Here is a 24,600-nt window from a genome sequence, read left to right as displayed (position 1 = left end):
ATCTAGTCTCCTCAACCTCCCCCTCCCCCCAATGGTCTCTCCCGATGTTCGGCTGCGCGAGTTGGGGGGGGGGGGAGGCGGAGCTGGGGTGTGAGTGGGGGGGCAGGTCTGCATTGCCGCTTCCCTTGATACCCAGAGCAGCAGCTGCCGCTGCCTCCTCCCAGCGGCCCCGACATCCTCCTCCCTGCTTCATTGCCGCGGGGACCCTTCCCAGGTGAGACCCCCCGACCCTTCATCCCTTCTTTTCCGGCTCCCTTCTCTCCTCCCATCCCCATTCAATCCCTCATCTGAAGCATCCTCTTCTCCATTCAAATTGGAATCATTTTATGCTCCACTGCCTTTTTTTTTTTTTTTTTTTGAGGTGGGGGGGTCCTCATCTTTCATCAGGAGTTTTTGTAGGGGATGGATATTTATTTCCACTAAGATGCGCTCTCTCTCTCTCTCTCTCTCTCTCTCTCTCTCTCTCTCTCTCCCCCTCCCCCCACCTCGGAACGAGGGGGGCGTTTGGGGAATCCTCTGAATTATATCACCGTCCAAATCCCCAAGCCCCAAATCTAACCTCACCTCGTCTTTCCCTCCCCAGTCTCTCCTACATCAGGACCGTGGATAAATGACCTTGCCAAGGGGGGGGGGGGTAGGGGGTAGATTATACCTCCTTTTTAACGTCTGAAGCTTGAGGTAAATAGGTTGGGAGTGGGAAGGGGCTAGATGCAGAATGATGAAAACAGAATAAGAACATTGTATCTGGTAGGAGATTTGGGAGGTTTGGAGGGGCAGATTGTGGGGAGTTTGCATGTGGGGAGAATGGTAAATAGCCAGGAATAAGACTATGAGGATTGATACCTGGAGATATGGGCAGTTGATAAAGGCGCCAAATGTTGGGGGGTGGGGGGGGGGAAGGTGATAATGGACATTAGTCTAGCATGAAGGCTTGGGGGAGTGGGAGATGGAAAAGGGGCTTAGAAAAAAAAATGGTTAATTCTTGATGCCCTGTTGCCCTCTAGATCAGGAAAAGAGGGGGAAGGGGACATATGAAAAATAGTCTTGATGAAGGCCTCTGTCCCTGTGTCCTGTCTGCCTGTCTTTGAATTCCTGTCTCTCCATATTCCTTCCCTTACAGTCTCAGCTGTCACCTCCATTTTATCTTCACAGCAGTGGCCCTTTCCCTCACGCACAAGCTTGGAATGAAATGGGGAGGGGGTGCAGGGAAGGAGGGAGATGTTAGCACAGTTCTGCATATCCTTGAGGGTGGGGGCTGAGATTCTGCTTATGCTTCTGGAAAAAGAGGTAGGAAGCTCTAGGACAATCCTCCTGTAACATCCTCAGGAGGGTGGGGATTTGGAGGTATTCAGTTTACCAATGACCTTGTCACTTGTGATGGGAGATGGAGGGGAAAAGATGAATTGTGTCTCATATCTGAGGGCTTTTGAGGTATTGGGGTCCTCCTATACCCCAAATCTCCCAACCACAGTTAGCTTAAGGAAACTAAAAACACCTGATTCCCTCCACACACTTGCTCTACAGAATCCCAGTTTTTAGGGTCTAACAGTATTTATAACCAGACTGTCTCCATACTACACCCTTCTAGGTTCTTCCTTTTCTCTAGCCCCCTGTCTCTATACACTTCACTGAGACTGAAGCTAAAAATAGCATTATTTCCCCTAGCCTTAGCCAGCTCTTGGAATCTCTGACTCCTCTTCTCCCTCATCTGACCCGTGTGACTCTATTACCTGGAGAAGGAGGAGAAGGATGAGCTGCTCCAATGCTGTGGAGAGCGACCTCCATATCCCTGGGGCAAATGGAGGGACAAGCTCAGGGTATGGCCTCAGGCAGATCCTCCTGCAGGACTCTTGGGAGGTCCATTTTGGATTGGGGAGGGGATAACTTGAATACAATTCTTCAGTTCTTGAGGGATAAGGAATGTGTGTGTGTGTGTGTGTGTGTGTGTGTGTGTGTTCATGTTCTCTGTTACTGAAAAAAATGACAGAAATATAGATTTAGGACTGGAAGGGACCTTAGAAGCTATCTAATCCCACTCTTTCTTTAAATGATGAACTGAGTCCCACAGAGGTAGTACAAGGTCACACAGGTAAGTAAGTAGCAGAGACAGGATTGAAACTGAGGCCTTTTGACTCCAAAACTGGTCCTCTTTCCATTAAAGGGATCATTAGTCTTGGTCAAGCTAATCATGGTTTTAGATACAGCCTGAGTAACCTAGGCTCTGATTTTTGTTCTTTCTATCTCTATTTCCCAAACTCCTATCTGGGGGTATCCTCAGTTTCCCCAACTTAACCTACAGCTATTAATATAAGGAATCTCCTCTAATAAGACTTTACACACACCCAATAGGAGCATACCGGTGGACGTCGATGATCTTTTCCTTGAACTTTATTTTGGGGGAGTCCACATCCTCCCCATAGTCTCCATCAATCTTTGACGCAATGCAGTATCCCTGAAGTCCTTTCCCCCAACCCCAGGGAGGAGGGACAAAAAGGATTAAGTGGGGATTAGGAGGGGAAGTCCTGGGGGGGGTGGGGGGGGATGGTGGAGGAAGATTTCCTAGGAATAGATTGGGAAGAAGACCTAAGACCTCTCAAGTGAAGGCGGAGTCTGGAAGTAAGTATGTTTGAAAAGAAGATGCTCCTCTCCACCCCAACCAGAGAAAGAGGATCCAGCTATTGGCCCCTGGAGGGAAGTGGTAGCACTTTTCCAGGCCTGTCTCCCACTCAAATCTTAGTTTTTATTCTTTACTTGCTTCCCTGGTCAAGACAATGGGCCATGAATGGGCAGTGTATGTTGGTCACATTCCAGGGAATCTTGGAGCCCTTGGGAAGACACAGTCACAGCACCCTCGTATGTCCCTTAGTCCATAAGCCACTTCCTTTTTCTTTCATCCTTCAACCTAGCCAATATTTCCTCCCACTTTGGTTGTGCCCAGAGATGGCCCTTATTTGTTTCTGTTTCTGGTAGAATGTGAATCTTTGCTCTGGTTGAGCTGGTTATGTCAATCTCTGTAAGTTCCACCACAGGAGGGGGAGATACTGTAGAAAGAGGTCTGACTTTGGAGTCAGAGACCTGAGGATTGAATTGAAGGGCATGATTTAAGCAAGTTCCTTAAATTCACTGGGTCTCAATCCTGTCATGTGTAAAATGAAGGCATTTGGACTCAATGGTATCCAAGGTCTAGCCCCGTCCATGAGCCCAGGACTTCCTGACCTTGATGGTATTCTGTCTGTGACACAGATGGAGAGGCACGAGGAATGTATTACAGTCTAAGAAAATGGAGATATTGTCCTTGTGGGACTTAGACCTTAGAAGTGTGATGATGGGCAGGATGTGGGAACCCCATCTTCCAAAACTGCCTCATCACACTCTTCTATTATAAATTAGTTTGAAAACCAAGGTGACCAGACCAGAGGGCTAAACACACCCTTTTAACTATTGGACCAAAAAATAAAATAAAATAGAAAGAAGGTGTCGAGTTGAAGGAAGTTAGACAACAATGTTAATATGTCTTTGGAGTTCCTCCCCCAATCTCCTTTTGTCTAGTTCTTTTTAGGGCAGGTGGGGTTTCTGAGCTTAAAGGGAAAGGGAAAGGGGTAGGATAAACTGATGGAACAGAATTCTAGACAGATTCTGTGTAGAGATGGGACCTGTTCTCCAAAGCTAAGGTGAGAAGGTGCTAATTACTGGAAGGGAAGAGATGACCCTGAGTCTTCTCTCCTCTCTGGTTCAACCATGCTAGCACTCTGGTGCCATTTTGAAACTTGGGTTGGGCATAGTAGGGATTGGGATGGGAAAGGGACTACATTGAATACTGTTTGGCTTCTTTCTGGTTCTCATTTTATTTTCTTTTTCTTTCTCTTTTCCTTTCTCTTCCAGGACAACCTACAGAGTTCCTTACAGAGACCTGTGACTGCTCTCCCTTTGTTAGCCTGAACATTCCAACTCAGCTCCAGCCAACCCGATTCTCCTTTCCTTTCCTTTCTCTCTCCCCAATTCCCTATTATTTGACTATGTTGAACAGGTTGTAGGTTTATGTTTTCTCCCAAATACCATCAAAACCTTCCTCTCTTCCTCCTTACCCCTTTAATACATGCCCCTTTCTGGTCCTACATCCTCTTTCATTCTATTTCCAAAGCTCTTTGAATGTACTTTACCTGGGGTAAAGTGTATTTACTAGGGGGTCTTCTAAAATCTAGAGGTTTCTTAAAGGACAAGACAGGGGGAGAGAGAAAGCCAAGGGGGGACCCCTAAGGGGTGTCCAAAGACTTCAGTCACTGCCATGGATGAAGGCTTCCGAGATCGGACAGCCTTCATCCGTGGGGCTAAAGATATTGCAAAAGAGGTCAAGAAGCATGCAACCAAGAAAGTGGTTAAAGGCCTTGACAGAGTTCAGGATGAATATTCCAGGAGGTCCTATGCCCGATTTGAGGAGGAGGATGATGATGATGACTACCCTGCCCCAGCTGACGGTTATTACCGTGGGGATGGAGTTAGGGAAGATGACGAAGAAGGGGGTGCATCCAGTGATGCTACTGAGGGCCACGATGAAGATGAAGAGATCTATGAGGGGGAATATCAGGGAATCCCCCGGGGGGAATCAGGAGGAAAGGGAGAGCGGTTGGCAGATGGGGCTCCCCTGGCTGGGGTGAGGGGAGGCCTGGGTGATGGAGAAGGCCCTGGAATTGGAGGGGAAGCTCAGCGACGGAAGGAGAGGGAAGAGCTGGCCCAGCAATATGAAACCATCTTGCGGGAGTGTGGCCATGGCCGGTTCCAATGGACCCTCTATTTTGTGCTGGGTCTGGCACTTATGGCTGATGGGGTCGAAGTGTTCGTGGTGGGGTTTGTGCTGCCCAGTGCTGAAAAGGACATGTGCTTGTCCGACTCCAACAAGGGCATGCTAGGTGAGAAACCAAAGCCTTTCCTGTTCCTTTTCCACCTCTCACCCCTTACCTCCTTGGTAGTCCCCTATTCCATTTCCACTCTGACCATAGAAACACTATAGGGCACTGACCAACCCCTCAGAGGACAATAGGGCCTTCCTCCAGCTCCTTCTCCTTTTTCCAAATTCCCAACCAAGGTTTGGGAACCTTGTGGTCCTCCCCTAAGGATTCGGACCAGGGCTTGCAAAGAGCAAGGGAAAGAGACCTGTTCCACTTCTGGTCTTGGGAGTGTATGCTTGTAATGAGTTTGATTATGTGTTCCTCCTCTCAGGACTTCCCATTCCCCAATGGTTTATCTTCCTAGCATTTAATCTCTGTCACAATGGGAGGCCAGTTCTGTTCATCTAGGCTTCCTTTGTGCCCTGCTGGGAGAGGTTAGAATCCCAGTTCTTTGCTTGGATGGGGGAGAGAGAGACTATTTGACCTTGCCCCCAGCTGTCAGTTCCAGGTGGGGGGATGGGGTGACGGAGTCCTAAAGCTGAGAAAGCTATAATCTACTGATACTTGGGTGGACCCTGGTAATAACCCAATTGCCAACAGTCTGAGGACAAAAGGTTTAGGCAGGGGAGGACTCTTGTGGCTCCCTCTCAGAGGTGATTAAGGAGAGCTCCACAGACTTTGAAAGGAAAGAGATTATGAAGAAAGAAAGGGGTCGAGATTGGTGTTGGAAGGAATAAAGGTTACATCTAATGGGGGAGATGGGAATTCCCTGACTGAGAGATTTATTGGAGATGAATAAGATCCCAGGCAGCTGTCTTTTCTCAGGTTTAACCTTGATTCATGCTGCAATAATTTCACTTCATTTTGTATTCATTTGGCTGGAGTGACCTTCCCATCCTTTCCCTCTTATGTTCCTTCTTCCAGGTCTCATTGTCTACCTGGGTATGATGGTTGGAGCCTTTCTCTGGGGGGGTTTGGCTGATAGACTGGGTCGGCGACAGTGTCTGCTCATCTCACTCTCCGTCAACAGTGTCTTCGCGTTTTTTTCGTCCTTCGTCCAGGGCTATGGCACTTTCCTCCTTTGCCGCCTGCTCTCTGGGGTTGGGTGAGCATATACGCCAAAGATTTCTTCCTTCCCTTCTTTTCCCCATTTCTAGTATTCCTTATACTCACCTACAACTTCTGTTTCCATTCCCAGATGTACATTACTATTTTAATGTCCTCAGTTTCCTCAGAAATGCCTTCTGGTGGAAGCCACTCTAAACTAGAGATTTATGTAGTACCCAGAAGATTTCTCCTTCTCCCAGATTCCTAATTTTCCAAACTATATGGAACCCATTCAAACCCTGGAACTTCCCATCGTCTTGGTCACTCCAGTGACCCAGTAACTGTCCTCATCTCAACTGTTCTCTTAGTCTTCAAGATTTTCCATCTGCTCCCTCCTTTCCTATAGAACCCCTCATTTTAGAAGTTTCTTTTTCCCATCTTTAGAAGAAGAGAGGAGTTAGGAAATGGGTTTGGTGGTGGGGAATGGAGGTAGGGAGAATGGGCCTGGGGGATCTAATTCCTGATCTGTTCTTCAACAACCTTTTCCCTGAAATTCCCTACAGGATTGGGGGGTCTATCCCTATTGTCTTCTCCTATTTCTCTGAGTTCCTGGCCCAAGAGAAGCGAGGGGAGCATTTGAGTTGGCTCTGCATGTTCTGGATGATTGGTGGTGTGTATGCAGCTGCCATGGCCTGGGCCATCATTCCTCACTATGGTGAGAACCCCACAAGGGACCTTTCCCCTCTTGGAGATACCCCTTTGAATTCCCCTCCCTTGAGGCAGAAACTCCCTTTAATTTGGGTAGGATTAGAATATTCATTTTCAATTAGAATAAAAGCCCCAGAATCTCCCCCCTCCAAAATGGGTATTCTTCCAATGGAATGGAGCTTTTAGATGAGCTTCTTTCTGGTTTCTAGTGATATCTCTCTCTCTCTTTTTTTCCAGGATGGAGTTTCCAAATGGGTTCTGCTTACCAGTTCCACAGCTGGCGGGTTTTTGTTCTCGTGTGTGCCTTTCCTTCTGTATTTGCCATTGGGGCCCTAACCACACAGCCAGAGAGCCCCCGATTTTTCCTGGAGGTAAGTGGTGATGAAAATTAGGAGGGGAAATCTTTTGTGTGGGGATTTCTAGCTGTTTGGGTTTTACCTTTTTTCTACTGATTCATTGGTTGATTTTTTTTTTTTTTTTAACTTTCCTTTGAGATTTTTATGACTTACAGCTAGTTCAGTTGGATCCTGATCTCTGATTTTGGCTCTCTCCCTTTCACCAATGGCTTTTGCTCTGTGTGGTGGAATTTTACCTCTTGCCATTACTCTTTGTGGCATTTTGGGAATGGTATAAAAGTCTTTAATGTTATTAATATATTCTTCCATGCACTCACTCTGAAGTGATGGCCAGGACAATTTCATTAAGGAAGCCTGGGCTTCAAAAACCCCGAGTTCAGTGGTTTTCTGGTATTTCTGGTATGGTTTCTACCTCCCTTGCCATATGATTTCTCCTCCTAAGGGTCATTTGGTCTGGATATCAGGAACTCTTGAGTTAGGATCTGGGCTCAAATTCTGTCATCTAACTACCTGGCAGCTTTTGGCCACATTATTTAACTTTTTTGGTACTCAGTTTCTCATCTCTCTCTAGCACTGTATAGAGAAGGTCCTATTATGGTGATGGAAAAAGAGCTTGTTAGAGTACTCCCTCTTTCTTGCTCCTATCCTCTTGTGGGTAGTAATACATTTTTCCTCTCAGTTCCTCCCTCCAGGCTGACTTTCTCTCTAGTCAAGTTCCTCAGCTCTACCTCTCAGGGAATTGGTTTTCCTTTTACACACTAGGGAGGAAAAAAAAAAAAAAAACCAATGAGAAAACATTATTTATTTGAGACTGTTACTTTAGCAATACTTGCTCTTAGCTTGTTCATAGCCTTTTTCAAAGAAAAAGACTGCTAACTTGTTTGCCTAAAAATGAATCTGGATCTTTATTTTTTGTTTTTGTTTTGTTTTCTTATTGCTCAGGACTTATTTGTAAAAATAAATCAATAATTTTCTCCCCCCCCCTCCTCCCAAGTTTCCACATGGGGAAGGTCCTAGTAGTTGTAAAATCTCTGTTCTGTGTATCTCACCATTCACTTTCTATAATGGAATATGTAAATTAGAAATGCTAATGTTAACCTCTTTATCTCACTTCCTTCCTTCCTTCCTCCCTCCCTCCCTCACTTCTTTTTTTCTTTCTTTCTTTCTTTCTTTCTTTCTTTCTTTCTTTCCTTCCTTCCTTCCTTCCTTCCTTCCTTCCTTCCTTCCTTCCTTCCTTCCTTCCTTCCTTCCTTCCTTCCTTCCTTCCTTCTTTCCTTCCTTCCTTCCTTCCTTCCTTCTTTCCTTCCTTCCTTCCTTCCTTCCTTCTTTCCTTCCTTCCTTCCTTCCTTCCTTCCTTCCTTCCTTCCTTCCTTCCTTCCTTCCTTCCTTCCTTTTTCCCCTCCCTCCCTCTCTCCCTTCCTCTCCCTCCTTTCCTCCCTCTCTTTCTTTCTTTCTTCTAACAATAGTGAATGAAGAGCAAGATTTAAGAAATAAAGATTGATAACAAAGCCTCTCCACTTGAGAGAGAAACCCAAGGAGTTGGATTGAATAGATCTGTGGGCTTGAAGTCAGGAATAATTGAATTCAATTTTTGCTTTAGACATTTATTAGCTGTGTGACCCTGAACAAGCTACTCAACAGGACTCTGCTTCAGTTTCTCCAATTGTAAAATGGTGTAATAATATCACCTGCCTCTTAGGGTTATTGTGAAGATCATCTAAGATAAAATTTGCATTAGTACAGTATTTGGTACATAGTAGGTGCTTAATAAATACTTCTCTTCTTTCTGAGAGAACTAATAAATGAATAGAAGCAAAAGCCAAAAAAGTGGGACATCCCCAATTCTATTCTCAGCACTAGAAGCGAACAGTTCAGATCACTTATTATCTGCTCTTTGTGACCTCTGTCTCATCAGGATATTGTTCCTTCTCTTAGAATCTCAGTTTTTATTCCTCTGAGATTATACTCACATCAACTCCACATCAGTTTCTCAGCCTGCGTGTGCTAGTTTCCTTCCTTTCTTTCCTGTCCTACTTTCTTGAGACTACTCCTCCTCCTCCTCCTCTTTTAAGAACAGGTGAATAGTCACAAAGAGAGTCCCAAAGGCTCTTGAGACAAGGGAACATTGGGGATTCCCTACCTGCCAGGGGCCATTGTCCTCCAATATCCTGTGGTGATCAAAATGAAGAGGTGATGACTTTTCAGTTCCAGATCTCAGATCTCTGATCCCATGCCCTCCTTACCTCCTGATCCAACTAAATAGCTTTCATCATTTTCCTTATTCCTAAATTTCTCCCTTATCTTGCTTTGAGGTCACCAACTAAGAATCTCTCCTTGGGTTGTCCCTCTGTTGCTTTCCACTCTAGTATCCATCTGGATCCTATTGAGTTGGACAAGAGCACATCGGTGGAAGGAGCCATGGAATGGGAGTCAGGAAGCCTGAGTTCTAGCTGTGTGTGTGTGTGTGTGTGTGTGTGTGTGAATGAGACCTTGATCAAGTTATTTCGTGAGTTCCACATGCTTCCTCTGTTAAATAATGGGATTGGACAAGATAATATTTAAGGTACTTTTATTTAAGCTCTGGACCTCTGAACACCATTCCCAGGAGACTCAAGTGTGATTTGTGTGTATATTAGGGGTTAGGCATGGTAGTGGGGTTAGGTGGTGGTATGTCTCTGAGATGCCATAGACCATAAATTTAGAACTAGAAGGGACCTTAAATATTTTTTAGTCCAATCTTCTCATTTTATAGAAGAAGAAACTTGAGAATCAGAGAATCAAAATGTGATTTGCCCCAATTCACACAGCAAGTACTTGGCAGCATCTATTATTTGAACCCATGCCCTTTAGGCTGAAGATGAATGTCTATATTTCAAAAGAGGAATCAGATGAAAACTAATCTAGGTGCGAGTGAGGGCTGGCAATGGTTGGGAGGGAGGGTGAGAGAAGCAGCTGTGATCTGAGGAGGTTGGGAGGTTTAAACCTGCATCTGTATCTGTGGCTGCAGAATGGGAAACATGATGAAGCCTGGATGGTCCTGAAGCAAGTTCATGACACCAACATGAGAGCGAAGGGGCATCCTGAGAGAGTGTTCTCAGTAAGTTACTTCCTCCCCATCCTGGGTATGATTCCTTCCCCTTTGGGGCTGTGCAGACTCAGAAATCACAAATGTCCTGAATGAATAACCTTCTCCTTCCTTCATGTAGGTCAAGACTTCTGGTTATTCCCCAAACCTCCCCACAACCCTCTCCATGTGCTCAGGAGTTATCTCACACTGAGTCAGATTTCTCTCTGGCTATCTCAGTCACTGTCTCTGTCTCTATCCATATCTAACTTGCCTCCATGCCCCATGATCTTCCACTGGAATGGAACCCATGCAACCGACCCCTTGACTCTTGTGTGACAGCTGGACCTGTCTCTTTCCTCCAGGTGACCCACATTAAGACCATCCGTCAGGAGGATGAATTGATTGAGATCCAGTCAGACACAGGGACCTGGTACCAGCGCTGGGGGGTCCGGGCAATGAGCCTGGGGGGCCAGGTAATAGGAAGGTTTTGAAGGGGAAGAAAAGTGTCTGGTTGGATAGGAGAACAGAATGATATAGAGTCTGGGGAACTCCTAGATTAGGGCTGGGAAGAGGTGACTGTATGGGGTAGAGGGGAGGGTGTGCATCTTCCTCTCCTTGACCATCTGCCTCCACCTCTAGGTTTGGGGGAACTTCCTTTCCTGTTTCAGCCCTGAATATCGGCGCATCACTCTGATGATGATGGGTGTGTGGTTCACCATGTCATTTAGGTGAGGGGCTGTTGGGGTTGGATAGATATTTGTGTCTTATTGGGGAAAGGGGACAGCAGAGGAAGAGCTGAAAGTCAACAAACATTTACAAATGCTTGCTGTGTGCCAGGAACTGTGCTAAACATTGGGAAGGAAAGAAGGAAGGAAGGAAAGAAGGAAGGAAGGAAGGAAGGAAGGAAGGAAGGAAGGAAGGAAGGAAGGAAGGAAAGACATAAGAAGGGAAACAAACATTTATTAAGTGTGTACTTTAAGCCAGATACAGTGCTTAGGAGCTCACATTTTAGTGGGGAAGACAATACTGTACAGCAGATAAATTGACATATTTGTGTCAGAAAGACCCAGATTCAAATTCTGTTTCGGATATATACAAGTTTTGAGATTCTGAGTAAGTCATTTAACCTCTGTGCCTCATCTGTAAAATGAGACTCAGACATAATGACCTCTAATTTTCCTTCCAGCCACAAATTCTTGATCCTAAGATAGGTACAGAATAGATGGAAGGAAATCTCAGAGGAGAGGGAGAGGAAAGGGCATCAGCTGCTGGCTAGACGTTGAAAGCCTTCTGGCAGAAAATTGTATTTGATGTGAGTCTTGCAGGAAGCCAGGGATTGTAAGAGGAACAGTGAGGAGGAACTAGAGCTCATTCAGGTCTTTTAGGGGTGGGGGTGCCAGTGCAGAGGGATGGAGAGTGGGGGGAGGTGTTGTTCTGACGCTGACACGCTGACCAGTCTGTGTTCTGCCCCATTCATGGGCTGACGCCTTTCCTCAGTTACCTCTGACTCTTGGGTTAAGGGCGGCTCTTCACTTTTCACTTCATCCCCAAACTCTGTTCCTTAGCTACTACGGCTTAACCGTCTGGTTCCCGGACATGATCCGACACCTCCAGGCAGCTGACTATGCTGCCCGAACCAGGCTCTTCGCAGGGGAGCGGGTGGAGCACGTGACCTTCAACTTCACTCTGGAGAACCAGATTCACCGAGGGGGCCAGTACTTCAATGACAAGTACGTGAGAGCTTCTCCCATCCCCTCTGCCAGGGCCTCCTCTCAGTTCCTCTGTGCTCCCAGTGAATCTCCACACAGGCGGCAGAGCTCAGGCTCTGGGAAGTGTAGAGAAGACTCCAGTGTAGACACCTCTGGTTCCTGTCTTCCACGGTCACAAGGGTAGGGGGGAAGCAGGAGTGTGTGGGTGTAGCTGAATATGAGGGTGACAGAGAAAAAACTTTCATCTTTCTCCTCTCTCCCATAATAACAATGACTGGTATTTTTAATATTATATAATATAATTTTCTAAGGTTTGCAAAACAATTTCTGAGATGTGGCTTTGGAACCTCACAAGTGTCTTGTGTTGCAGGTGGTTCTAGTATCCTCCTGTCAAGGGCAAGGAAACAGACTGAGGCTGTGACTTGTGTTGTCCCGTCCCTTGCCCTTCTAGGTTTATTGGCCTGAGACTGAAGTCAGTGTCTTTTGAGGATTCGCTGTTTGAGGAATGTTACTTCGAGGATGTCACGTCCACTAACACGTTCTTCCGGAACTGCACATTTATCAACACGATATTCTACAATACAGGTACTTTTAGCTTGGGATAAAGCAAGGGGGGCGATGTTGAGAGAGGGGAAGGAGCTTTTGGCCATTACAGATCACTGATTCACCATCAGCACACTGCTTACTTCCCTTTAATCCTTTTCACTTTGCCTTCTAAAGTGAGAGAGGGAGGAAGGGAAGGGAAAGGGAGAGAGAGACAGAAAGAGGAAGAGAGTGAGGGAGAGAAAGAAAAACAGAGACAGAGAGACAGGAACAGAGACAAAGACACACACACACAGAGAAAGCCAGACCGGGGGGGGGGGGGGGGGGGGGGAGGGAAGGAGAGAAAGAGAGACAGAGGGAGGGAGAGAGACAGAAAGAGGAAAGGAGAGAGACAGAAAGAGTAAAGGAGTGAGGGAGGAAGTAGAGAGGGGAGAGAGAGGAAGGGGAAGGGAGTGAGAGAGAAAGAGAGGGAGGAAGGGAAAGAAGAAGAGAGACACACAGAGACAAAGACAGAGAGACACAGAGAAAGAGATAGGGAGAGAGAGGAAGGGGAAGGGAGTGAGAGAGGAAGAGAAGGAAGAAGGGAAAGAAGAAGGAGACACAGAGACACACATAGAGAGACACAGAGACAGAGAGAGAGACAGAGGGAGAGGGAAAGAGAGAGAGCACTTTCTCTTCAGCCTTGGGCTCTTTTTTCTGCCCTCCAGACCTGTTTGAGTACAAGTTTGTAGGCAGCCGGCTGATCAATAGCACGTTCTTGCACAGCAAGGAGGGCTGCCCCCTGGACGTGACTGGGACCGGGGAAGGCGCCTACATGGTTTACTTTGTCAGCTTTCTGGGAACGTTGGCTGTGCTCCCTGGGAACATCGTGTCGGCTCTGCTCATGGACAAGATTGGCCGACTTCGGATGTTGGGTAATTGGGGAGGAGAGGTGGGAAGAAAATAGCTTTGACAGCTGAGTAATTAGGACAGGACCACGGGGCTTTGCCCCAGGGCATTGGGATTTAGTGCGTCACCGGCGGTACTTTCACCTCTTGGAGTTTAGCTTCTAGTTAGCAGGAATAATTAGCCAAAGAAGGAAACGACCTCCCCACCGCCCTTCTGCCCCCCTCCCCAGCAGGCTTGTCTCTGTATGACCCCCCGGCAGCATCCTTGAGGTGTCCTAGCGCTTCTGGATGCCTGCTTCCCTTCCTCCCCTCACCCCGAGCGGAATGAGTCAGAACATTTTTATTTGAGATTCCTGCTCCTTTCCCGGACTCATTTGGGGGCCGATTGCATAAATGGCCCCACTGGTTCTGCTTCTGCTCGGTGCCACTTCCTGGGCATCAGACATTCGGGGCTAACTTGTTAGGCGCAGGTACTGTGCGGAGCAATCTGTACCCGTGAAAGAACGCCAAAGGGGTGGTGGGAGCCCGGGATCGAAGCCTCTGGCAGGAGGTCGAAGTAATCAGGAGAAGGAGGAGGAAAATCCCCCGGTTTGTGATGTTGTGGATCATACCCTGTTCCGGCCACATGGTTGGCTAGTTGATTCTGAGCTGTAATAGGCGTGGGAAATGGTGGCTGGGGCTGGGACCTGTGATTCTCCCGACCTTGATGTCCTGTTCCCCTGTATCCCCCCAGCGGGTTCCAGTGTGATGTCCTGCATCTCCTGCTTCTTCCTGTCCTTTGGGAACAGTGAGTCTGCCATGATCGCTCTCCTCTGCCTCTTCGGGGGGGTCAGCATCGCGTCTTGGAACGCGCTGGATGTGCTGACCGTGGAGCTCTACCCTTCAGACAAGAGGTGAGCCTGGGAGCTGGGAGTACAGAGGGAGTGGAGGAACTAAAGGGTTCGAGGTGGGGAGAGACTGTGGGGTCTGGGGAGCTGAATGGAGGAAAATCACTATTTCTTCTAAGAGGCAAGATGGATGGAGGTAAATACTCCATGTTCTTTCCAGTATTTTCTTGCTGCTACTCCCAGGATTCCCACAGCCAGCGTCATTAGGGCGTCTTCTTTCCTTCAGTCTCTTTAATCTCCTGGGTCTCCTCCTACTTCCCACCCCCATTTGCAACCTCTACCCTCCCTTCTGTCTCCCCCACATTATATTCGTGGGTTCTTTCTGCACCCCTTGCCTTTGGACATTTCACTAAGCCTCTCTGTTATGCCCCATTTGGCCGTTTGGTCTGCTTTTGACCCCCGTTTCCCTGCTTCCTCAGGACCACAGCCTTCGGCTTCCTGAATGCGCTGTGTAAGCTGGCAGCCGTGCTGGGGATCAGCATCTTCACCTCTTTTGTGGGGGTCACGAAGGCCGCCCCCATCCTCTTTGCCTCAGCTGCCCTCGCCCTTGGCAGTTCCCTTGCTCTGAAACTTCCAGAGACCCGGGGGCAGGTGCTGCAGTGAGGGAGAGCCGGAGGATCCGGGGGCAGCACACTGTGAGACCAACAGCTCCTTCATCGCCATCCACCTCCATCTGGCCCCGAGAACCCCCGTTCCCCTTCTCTCCCCCCGTGTTCGATGTTTTAGCTGTGTGTGTGTTTGTGCGTGTGCCTGCACGTGTGTGAGTGTGTGCGAGTGTGTGTGTGGTCCTCACGGAGCAGGGGCTACAGAGGAGAGAATTCTCCCCAAGGATCTGGAGAAGCTCCATTTCCTACCTCCAATATCCTTAATGTACACAAGATTCTTTCCTGATGTGATGGTTAAGGTTCCTACCCCTACTTCAGGGCTTATAGAGAAGGCCCTTATTCAACCCGAATGAACCTCAGTTCTTTCCGGGAGCTAAGATCCAGGAGAAGGGGTGCCGGGGCAGAGCTGGGGCTGAGGTATCTCTTTCCCCCTTGGCTCTTCTGTGTGTTCTTCAGGGGTGGGAGGAGGCAAGAGGCTGAAGGCCAGGGGTCTGAAGATAGGAGATATGGGATCTTGGGGAGAGAGAAATTCCGAATGGGAAGGTCGCAGGATGCCCTCCTCTACCTCCCTGTGGATGCTGGGAGGGGTAGCAATAATCCTTAGTCCCCTGGCCTTCCCCTCCCTCTCCTCCGATTCGGGATGCCAGTTTGAATCCCGAGTTTTATAAAGTTTGATTTCTTATTTTTATTTATTTATATTCAGTTCTGAGGCAGCTCAGCAGGTGAGTGTGTGTATGTGTGTGTACTGTGTGTATGTCGTGGGGAGGGGGATGTTGCTGTATCGTCTTGAAATTTAAGCCAAGGGTAATTTTAACAGGGCCTCACCAACGGTTCCCTGCTTGTCCTTCCTATGTCACACCTAGGAAGTGTAACCTGGGCTGGGTGGGCAGATACCGAAACTGAGGGGACGACTCCCGGTTAAACACGATCTTAGCACAGCGTCCCCTCTCTCTCCCCCTAGAGAAGCACAGGTTCCCCTGCAGGTAGGGGTCCTACCCACTATAGCACAGAGAGAACAGCACAGGCACCCACTGTCTCCAAAGGGGCCTCATTCTCGGAGTCATGGGGAAGCCGAAGAGACCTGGCACTTGGTCAAACCAGCAGACGGCCCTAAAAGCACAAGGATCCCGGAGTGGGAAGACAGGGTCCCTTTCCCTGAATCCCTCTAGCCAGGCTGGGAGCTTTGGTGAGGTTCCAGCCCCCAGTCCGGGAGCCTCGGTTCCCCCTTATAATCTCTTCCCTCGTGAAATGGCCCCTGCCATTTAAACTGTAGCTGCTCCTTACCCTGTGTGAGTGGTCTTTCTCTGGTGCCCCCCACTGTAGTTGTGATGTATTGTAGTTTTTAGCTGTTTGTAAAATGTAAAAAAAAATAAAAATAAAAAAATTAAATAAAAAAACAGGAAAAAGAGGAAAAGTATGAAAAACAAAAAGTTAAATCCAAATTCCCCCTCCTGCCATATTGCGTCTGGTCCTCCCCCCTCAACCCTGTGGTCACTCCCCTCATTTTGTAACACTGATCAGGTGGTGACCGTTGAACTCTGTGTGTCTGTGCTCAGACCACCCTTTCCCTTCTGGTGCCATGTGTTATGAGCCACAGCTCTGTCACTCCACCCTGCTGGATGCAACTCCTTCCCCTCCACCCCAGGAGGGGCCGTCCATCTTCCCACCCTCCTGGGAATGCCCCTCCCTTCCAGTCGATGTGAAAAAAATGAAATGAAAATAAGAGAAAAATAAAATTTTAAAAAATCCTTAAAACTGAAAGTGCTGCTCCTTTATTTCTTCTATCCAAATCCCTATCTGTTAGTCCTCCTGTCTTTGTCTTCTCTCTCTCTTTTTGTGTGTGTAATTAAAAATGGATTTTCCCATATTCTTGGGACTGTTCTATGATAGTGGATGGTCCCCCACATTCTTCCATATTCAGCTGGAAGCTTTAGAATACCTTTCAGGTAGAACATTCAGAACATTCAGGTATAAAGTCCTGTTTTTCCTTTCTTTTTACTATCTCTTAAATTCTTGCCTTTGTATTCTAACTGGTCAGAACCTCAGTGCAAGTCTACCTTTCTCCTGGATTCTTGCAATAATTTCCTAACTGATCTCCTGGTCTCCAATCTATTTTACATATATTTTATCTGTCTTATGCTCTCTCCCATCTTCTTACATAGGCTTTTTACTGACCAAAGGATTGATTAGAATAATCCCTGTTTCCCTCAAACTTAAATGTCACTTTTTTATGAAGGAAGACCTTTTCTCATCCCCCAGTTATTAGTGCCTTTCTCTCTCATCCGGATTTCCTTGTATTTATTTATATGTTCTTATATGTACATGCTGTCTCTCTACAACATAAGATCCTTCAGGGTCCTTCAAGGATCTTATACTTTCTTGATGCTAAAATACTCAAATATCCTTTGACTTGGAAGCTCCTTCCAATGATGGAGACCTCAATCCACCCACGTCTCTTCTTCCTGAACTCTTGTCCCCTTCCTCCCATAAGTTCACCATGGGGGACTACCCAAAATGCTGGAGACTTTCCTCAATTTTCCTGATGTCTCTAGGATACTAATGGAACACTCTGGCTCTCTACTGTGCCATCTCACCCTCACCACATAAGCCAGCTCCTCTTTTCTTCATATCATAGATTTTCTTGGCATTTCTTACTATTCTTTGAAATTCCTCATTGGTTATATGTTGGAGCCCAACTGCAATAACCATGTGCCTCTCTATTGCCCTCTGTGATTTATATATAATTCCTTGGAGACTGTTGTATTCTTTATTTTATGACAGGATGGGAAGAACCAAAAATATGGAAAATTTTCAGACTTTATTTTTTTTAAAGCTATTAATAACTATCAATCTCTATGCCAATTATATAAAATCTTTATTCATTATCTCTACATGAAAATGTCCTCAATGAATGTATGAATAAAGAAAAGAAAGCTTCCAAGATGGATATTTAACAATGAACTACATCTTTACAATTTTACAATTGCCTCCATATGACAGGTGGGAAAACTGGGATCCAGAAGGATAATGTAACATAAGGTCATAAATCTGGTTATTGTCAGATAAAGGGACTGAAAAGAAATGTTTCTCAACTCCTAGACTTACATTCTTTTCATTAAACCAAACTATTTCCTAGTTATATTTATTATGACCTTGTCAAATGATCTTATAAAATTCAGAAATAGAAAGGCCCATAGGTAACAATCCACCTCTTTTTCTCTCCTTCCTTCCCTCCCCTTCCACCATCCTAGTCATTTTAATGACTTGGAAACCTAAGTTATCACATCATTTGCTCAAGATCATCAGCCAGTTAAATCGAAGCTCCAAGATTTGAATCTTCCAAATCTAGTCCTCTTTCCACTATACCTTATACCATGTCCTGTCTTCTCCAATTTCTGGAAAATTAAATCTGGGTTTCAACCTTGCCCTATTCCTTGCCAAACAGGCAAGGAACCCTTTTACATACAGTTATTTCATTCTATCCTATCTTCTCCAGAAAAATTGTACCTGCTATCATTCCCTCTTTCACTTATCCTTATGCTCTCCCCATCATACTGGCTGCTTCTCTACAAACCTATCCATGTTTCCTGTATCAAATGATTTTCTCATCCCCTCTATCACTCCATATTTCTCCTTGTGAAAATTAAGCTCTTAGAGAAGGCCATCTACAATCAATATCTTTACTTACTTACCTTCCTTTCTTAACATTCTTATAGTCTGGCTTCAGATGCCTTTTAAATTCAATTGCTCTCTCTAAAGTTACCAACGATCTCTTCATTGCCAAATCTAATAGCTTCTTATGAATACATATTCAATTTTATCTCTGCAGCTTTTGATACTATCAATCACATTTTCTTCAAAGGTCTTTGTAACATTCTTTCCTGAATCTCTTTCCCATTGGTTAAATTGATGTTTCTTGGCTTCCTTTGCTGGACTTTCTTCAAGGTTGTACCTGCTAACCATAGGTGGTCCAGAAAGGTTCTGCCTTGAGCTGTTTTTTTCTATTCCCTCTATACTATTTCCCTTGGTGATTTCATCAGTTCCCTTTATATTATTCTCAGTTCTATTCAGTCCTAATCTGTCTTCTGACCTCCATTCTTGAATCTCTAATAACCCATTGAATATCTTGAACTTGATATTCCAGATATCTTCAACTCAACATGATGCTTGTTCATTATCTTTTCCCTCCAAATCCTCTCCCTAACTTTATTACTGTTGAGAGCACCATCACTCTCCTAAATATTTAGGATGGCAGCATTTTCATACCCCACATGCAATCTATCATTGTCTTGTTGATTCTACCTTTGTAATAATTTTCTTCTACACCTCCTGACTGCCCTGCTGCAGATTTCGTCTTTAATCTTCCTGCCTCATTTCTCCTGTGCCACATTCAGGACAGTGATGGTCCTCCAATATGGTTCTGACCGTGACCCTTTCCTATTTAATAAATTTCAGTGGCTCCTGGTTGCATCCAGGACTAAATATAAAATTTCCAGTTTGACTTTTAAAGTCCTTCATATACTTGCCCCTTCCTACCTTTCCAGTCTGATGTCTCCTACCCTATGTCCCTCCACTCCAGTGGAGTGGACACCCACCCAAATCTAGACTCCTTGCATTTTTACAAGCTGTCCTCCATGTCTGGAATGCTCCCTCTCCTCACCTACTGGCTTCCTTCAAATCTCAACTAAAATCCTTTCTTTAAGAAGTCTTTCTCTGTTCCCCTTGATGTTAGTGTCTTGCCTCTGAAATTATCTCCTTTTCCCTCCCTATATCTTATTTGTACATAGTAATTTGCACGTTGTCTCTCCCATTAGCTTGTGATCTCCCTGAGGGAAAGGACTATTTTTGTCCTTTCTTTGTATACCCAGCATTTAGCAAAGTGATAACTAGCATTTATATCATGCCTACTGTGTGCCAGGCACTGTGCTAAGTGCTTTACAAACATCATCCCACTGAATCCTCACAACAAGAGGGAGGTGCTATTATTACCTCTATTTTACAGTGAAGGAAACTGAAGACAGATTCAGTGACTTGCCCATGGTCACAAAGATTAGAATTTAGGTCTTCTTGACTCTAAGCACTGGCGCCACCTAGTCGCCAGTGCAGGGCACAGAGGAGGCACTTAATAAATGTTTGTTGATTTGATAGGGTTTTCTACGCTTAGTGCCCAGTCATTTTACTTCTGTGACCCTGTTCTGTCAGTAAAATGGGTATAATATATGTTATGACTACTTTGTAGGATTATTATGAGGTTCCAAATCAATATGTAAAATATTTAATTTTTATATCAATGTCAGCCATCATTCCTTGTTACAAGGCATAGAGCAGGGCTTCAAATGAATCAATCAGGGTCTCAACTGCTCGGAGCAGAGGGAGTTGGTAGTATCAAGAGAATTCCGTCCCCCCTCCCCTTCCCCCCCACAGGGATACAATGTGGCTTTTGCCCTTAGTGTGCCTGCGCTGTGGGACCCACTGTCCTTTCTCGGCTCAATTTCACAATCATAAAGACACTGTCAGACACAATCACATTTTTATTTTGGGAGGGCAGGCCCCAATCGAGGTCAGTAACTCCTCCCACAAATCTAAAATACATGTGTTCCCCCCTCTTCGGCAAGCTTTCAGGAGACACCATGGAGGTCTTTCTTACTCCCACCCAGGCAGGAAGGGCTGATTTCTATTTGGGGGTTATCTCTCCATTGGGCAGGGGTCCGAGCTTGGATAGCCAGGGCATGGACAGGTCCTGCAAGTTCTTCGGCCAGGGCAGCATGGACCAGTCGATGGCGCTGCAGGGAGCTTAGTCCTTCGAAACGGGAGCTCACCACGGCCACTCGGAAATGGGTCTCGCTGCCAGGGGGCACAGCGTGACCACTGCTCTCATTTCGAAGCTCCAGCACCTCCGGGCTCAAGGCCTGCTCCAGCTTTGCTCTTATCGCAGCTTCCACAGGGCCCTCCATTCCGGCCCTCTTTACGCAGCCTCCGGACAGATGGACGCAGCCGGACATGGCCCGGGGGGCCACAAGTCGGATTGACAGCACACTCAGCATCAGCTACAGGAAGGATAGGGGAAGGGGAGAGGTAGGGAGGAGGGAGGAAGGGACAAATGAGGCTTGGAGACCCCCCCATACGACCTTGACTTCACCCCTACCCCATTCCCCAGTCCAAGCAACCAACCCCCCCTCCTTCAGGCAGCCCACCCACATTGTGCCGGGCTGGGAGGCGAGAGCGAGGAGATCCCACCCTATCCTTCTGTGACGTCGAGGGAGGAGGTTACAAAGAGCTCAGGGGGGGGCTGGAAGCGGGCTCCTAGATCGTAGCAAACGCCGGAGGCTGGGGATGGTGCTGGTAATGAAGGCGGGGGCGGGAGGGAGGGTAAAGATAATGGACCGGACTAGGGCTGAGTAGGAAAGGGGGGGGATGGAACCCAGGTAGAGAAAAGGGATGGGAGGGGGCGGAGTGGGGGTGGGGGAACCCAGGAGGAGGTGCTTGTTTTAAAGAGGGTAGCTGCTGCAAACGGAAGGACTGATAGAATGAATGAATGAACGAATGATACATAAATAAAATCAATCGTTTATTATGTGCGCAGCTAAGCGCCGGGCAGCCAAGCCGAACTTTCTATTTTCTGCTGTTTTCTAATGGCGGGGGCGGGAGGGGCGATAAATAAGGAAGAGTTGGGGGGGCCCATACTTCAGGGATTGACATCTGAGCCCACGCCCCCCGATACCTCCCCCCCTCTGTACCTGTCCCTAGAGGTCAGCCGCTGGCGCCACTCCGGGATTCGTTACACTCGCTCCATCGCGGAAGACGCACCGGTAATTGGAGTCTCGGCTTCGCAAGACGTGCCGGGAAATGGAGTCCTTAGTCCCTCATTGGCGAGCAGGCGACGGCGTAAGTACCCAATTTTCGAGATGCCGCGTAGCCCGCTTCCCTAGCGCTCATAGGAGTTGTAGTTTCTTGGAATTTATGTTGCGCCTGCATTACGCAATGCAGGTCAACCCAGAGGCACTGTGGGAAAGAGAGGACATGAAAGAGAACCGTTTACTATGTATTCCATTGAACTGTTTGCCTACACTCTCGATTCATCAACCAGAGACAGAAAATAGCAGTGACAGAAATCTTATGTTCATACCATCTCACTTTCCATTCAAGCTGCTGCGTCACAGTTCCCTTTTATTGCCCTGATTCAGTTTCCCTAAATTGTCCTGCCTCGGTTTCCCTGAATTGTTGTGCCTCAGCGTCTAATTGTTCTGCTCAATCCTGCAACACCACCCCTCCCTCCTAATCGTGATGATCCAGATAAGGAGAAAGAACTATCTTAGACATCATCAGAATGTCCGGTGCCTCTCCCCATCCCAATTTATCGGAATATCCGGTGCCTTTCCCCATTCTGTCATCCCAATTTATCAGAATGTCCACCCCAACCCTGTCCGAATCGGATTGATAGTCCCGCTCCCAGTGCTCCGACTCCGCCCCTGCTTCCGTCTACCCTTGTAGCTGAGCCACCTGCATATAAATGTCATTGAGAACTCACATTGGGGGCTGGATGCTTTGGACATCAGCCCTGGGGGCAGCATTCCCCCAGCACAATCCCTCCCTTTTAAATAAAATGTTAAAAACTCTCAAATCTCTATCTTGTCTGTTTCTCCGGCATTACACAAACCATAACCATAAAAGAGAAAAAGTTTATGTTCTAATGGAGACAACAATACATGTGCAAGGGGTATGTATGGTGAATGTTTCTCAGGTTAGTATGGAGTGATAGAAATCTACATGTCAGAGGGCATCCAGATTCCCACCCCAGTTCATATACTCAAGAAACTGGATGACCAGGGATTAAATCATTTAATATGTTTGAGTCTCTTTCCCCTCAACTATCTATAAAATGGATATTCTAATTATTTGTACTACTTAGTTTAGAGCGTATGAAAACAATTTACAAGCGACAAAATATAAAGGGAGCTGAGATTATTAAGTATTTTGCCTTTTTTTTTGAAAAAGTAAAAAACTGTTTACAATCTAGAAATAAAATAGTACAGTGTCTTGAAATGAGTACTGACTCGGTAATCTTCCTAAATTCTAGTCCTGGCTCTAAACTAAACCATCTGTGGGAGCTTAGATAAATCACTTAAATTTTTAAAGCCCCGTTTCTCTGATATGTCAAAAGTGGGGATTAGATCTCGAAAGTTGCCTTTCAACCATAATCTTATGATAATTGTATTTAAATGTTCTTCTTAGGAGAATATGAGCAATATCATGCTTTGTTTCTAACTTGCCATTTCCCAAAATAATCAGAGGATTTCCCCACATTACTTAGAATGTTATAAAATTAGAAGTACCTTTAAAAAGTCAACAGGAATTAGCAAATTTATGATCAACTTCCTTAGTTCTCTTAATTCCTACTTTTCCTGTGCTGTTCCTCAGTTCCCCAGTTAGTGATCTAAAATCTGGCTTTTCCTCTGTGGTTCAGTATGAAAGGGACTGAACTCTACTACATTTTCCCACTAACAAGTGAAATTTTGTAGGGAGCTACTTGATCATTGATTTATTCATTTCAACCTCTGATATACACAAATATACATGTACGTATACATTTGAACACATCATTAATAGGTGATAGACATATGCATACACACTTTTTTGGTTCAGTCATGTCTGACTCTTTGTGACCCCATTTAAGGGTTTTCTTGGCTGAGATACTGGAGTGATTTGCCATTTTTTTCTCCAGTTCATTTTACAGATGAAGAACTGAAAACAGGTAAATGATTTGCTCAGAGTTCACACAGCTATTAAATATCTGATGTGAGGGAATGTAATGTTAAAAGAAACTGAGCAAGACAGAGATTAGAGACCAATTCAATAGTTTATTAAATGGAGAGAAATACTGGGACTAATGGATCCCAGGGCTAGACGAGACTATCATCTCAAAGGGTCTAGCCCTGAGTATCGGGACAGTAAGCCTTTTATGGAATAACATTAACAATGACATAATGCAGAGACCTAGGTGAGGATAGCCTCATAGATGGAGATTACTGATATTCTAATGACATTAAGGAATGTCTATAACACCTTTATCTCAACCATTAAGAGGGGATGGTCATAACCTTAAGGCAGAATTCGAAATAGGACAAATGGAGGAACTGATCACCCCATTAAAAGTGACCTTTAACATTACAGTGTGCTCTCCATTGTGCCACTTAGCTGCCCTTACATGCAAGTGCACATGAATATATGTGAACACACGCACACATATTCTCTGACTCACACTTCTTCCCCTTTCCTGAGTTATATGACCTACTTATCAAGAGTTCCTCCTCCTCCCCTTCCTCCTTTCTGCCCCCACTTTCCTCTTCTTTCTTCTTTTTCTTTTTTTTCCTCTTCCTCCTCTGTCCATGTGAGGAGAGTCCTCACATTTGGGTCCTTTCTCTAGAAGAGTATAATTTTTTATTGTATTTCACAAGGCATCTTGAGGTTTGGGGGCTAGTTTCCATCCCCTTCCATTTATTTTATTACTTTTTTTTTAATTGCCGAAACAATTCACTGTCTCTTGTTTTCATTAATAAATTTTTGAAATATAATTCTGAGAAAACTGGCTTTGAAAAAGTCCATTGTGATTCAGATGAGGCCTACTTGACTATGTCTTTTAACCCAAAAAACTTAGGCTTTCACTGAGCCACCTTAAGCCTTTCTTGTCCATTGTTTGGGTTTTGTTTGCTCCTAGTAAGCGTAAATAGCAAAGGTTTTCCATTCAGGTCAGGAACCCTGAGCATCTTCCCTTTCAGCTGGATTCTTTTGTGATGGTAAACTAAGCCATCTTTTGACTCAATTCTTACCTAGCCTTGAGCACTGAATGAGTCAGGCAAACCGAGAACCTGGTAAAAATCTTCGCTTAAAAAGACCAAGGTCTTCCA

The 24,600-nt window shown here is 45.8% G+C and overlaps 2 protein-coding genes across 3 annotated transcripts; one reads left to right on the top strand and one right to left on the bottom strand.

Annotated features, from left to right (window-relative positions):
- Positions 1 to 72: 72 nt before the first annotated feature.
- SV2A (synaptic vesicle glycoprotein 2A) lies at positions 73 to 16,456 on the top strand. 2 transcript variants are annotated; one of them, XM_031967434.1, is made up of 13 exons: positions 73 to 214; positions 3,883 to 4,907; positions 5,811 to 5,991; positions 6,497 to 6,648; positions 6,879 to 7,012; positions 10,005 to 10,094; positions 10,427 to 10,537; positions 10,704 to 10,792; positions 11,630 to 11,794; positions 12,225 to 12,358; positions 13,024 to 13,230; positions 13,937 to 14,096; positions 14,510 to 14,693. In XM_031967434.1, exons 2-13 carry the CDS (start codon positions 4,286 to 4,288, stop codon positions 14,691 to 14,693), a joined length of 2,229 nt encoding a protein of 742 aa, XP_031823294.1. In that variant the 5' UTR covers positions 73 to 214; positions 3,883 to 4,285. The 2 variants fall into 2 exon arrangements, with proteins under 2 accessions (XP_031823294.1, XP_023359350.1); XM_023503582.2 differs by lacking the exon at positions 73 to 214 and having other exon boundaries at positions 4,286 to 4,907; positions 14,510 to 16,456.
- Positions 16,457 to 20,208: 3,752 nt separating this feature from the next.
- On the bottom strand, positions 20,209 to 21,548 carry BOLA1 (bolA family member 1). Its single transcript, XM_003769945.4, has 2 exons — positions 21,433 to 21,548; positions 20,209 to 20,742 (listed from the first exon to the last, which is right to left on the bottom strand). Exon 2 carries the CDS (start codon positions 20,737 to 20,739, stop codon positions 20,314 to 20,316), a length of 426 nt encoding a protein of 141 aa, XP_003769993.1. The 5' UTR covers positions 20,740 to 20,742; positions 21,433 to 21,548; the 3' UTR covers positions 20,209 to 20,313.
- Between the last annotated feature and the right edge of the window lie 3,052 nt (positions 21,549 to 24,600).

Source organism: Sarcophilus harrisii, chromosome 4 (genome assembly GCF_902635505.1).
Source record: "Sarcophilus harrisii chromosome 4, mSarHar1.11, whole genome shotgun sequence".
NCBI classification, from domain to species: Eukaryota; Metazoa; Chordata; class Mammalia; order Dasyuromorphia; family Dasyuridae; genus Sarcophilus; species Sarcophilus harrisii.
This window is presented reverse-complemented; position numbering and strand designations above follow the sequence as displayed.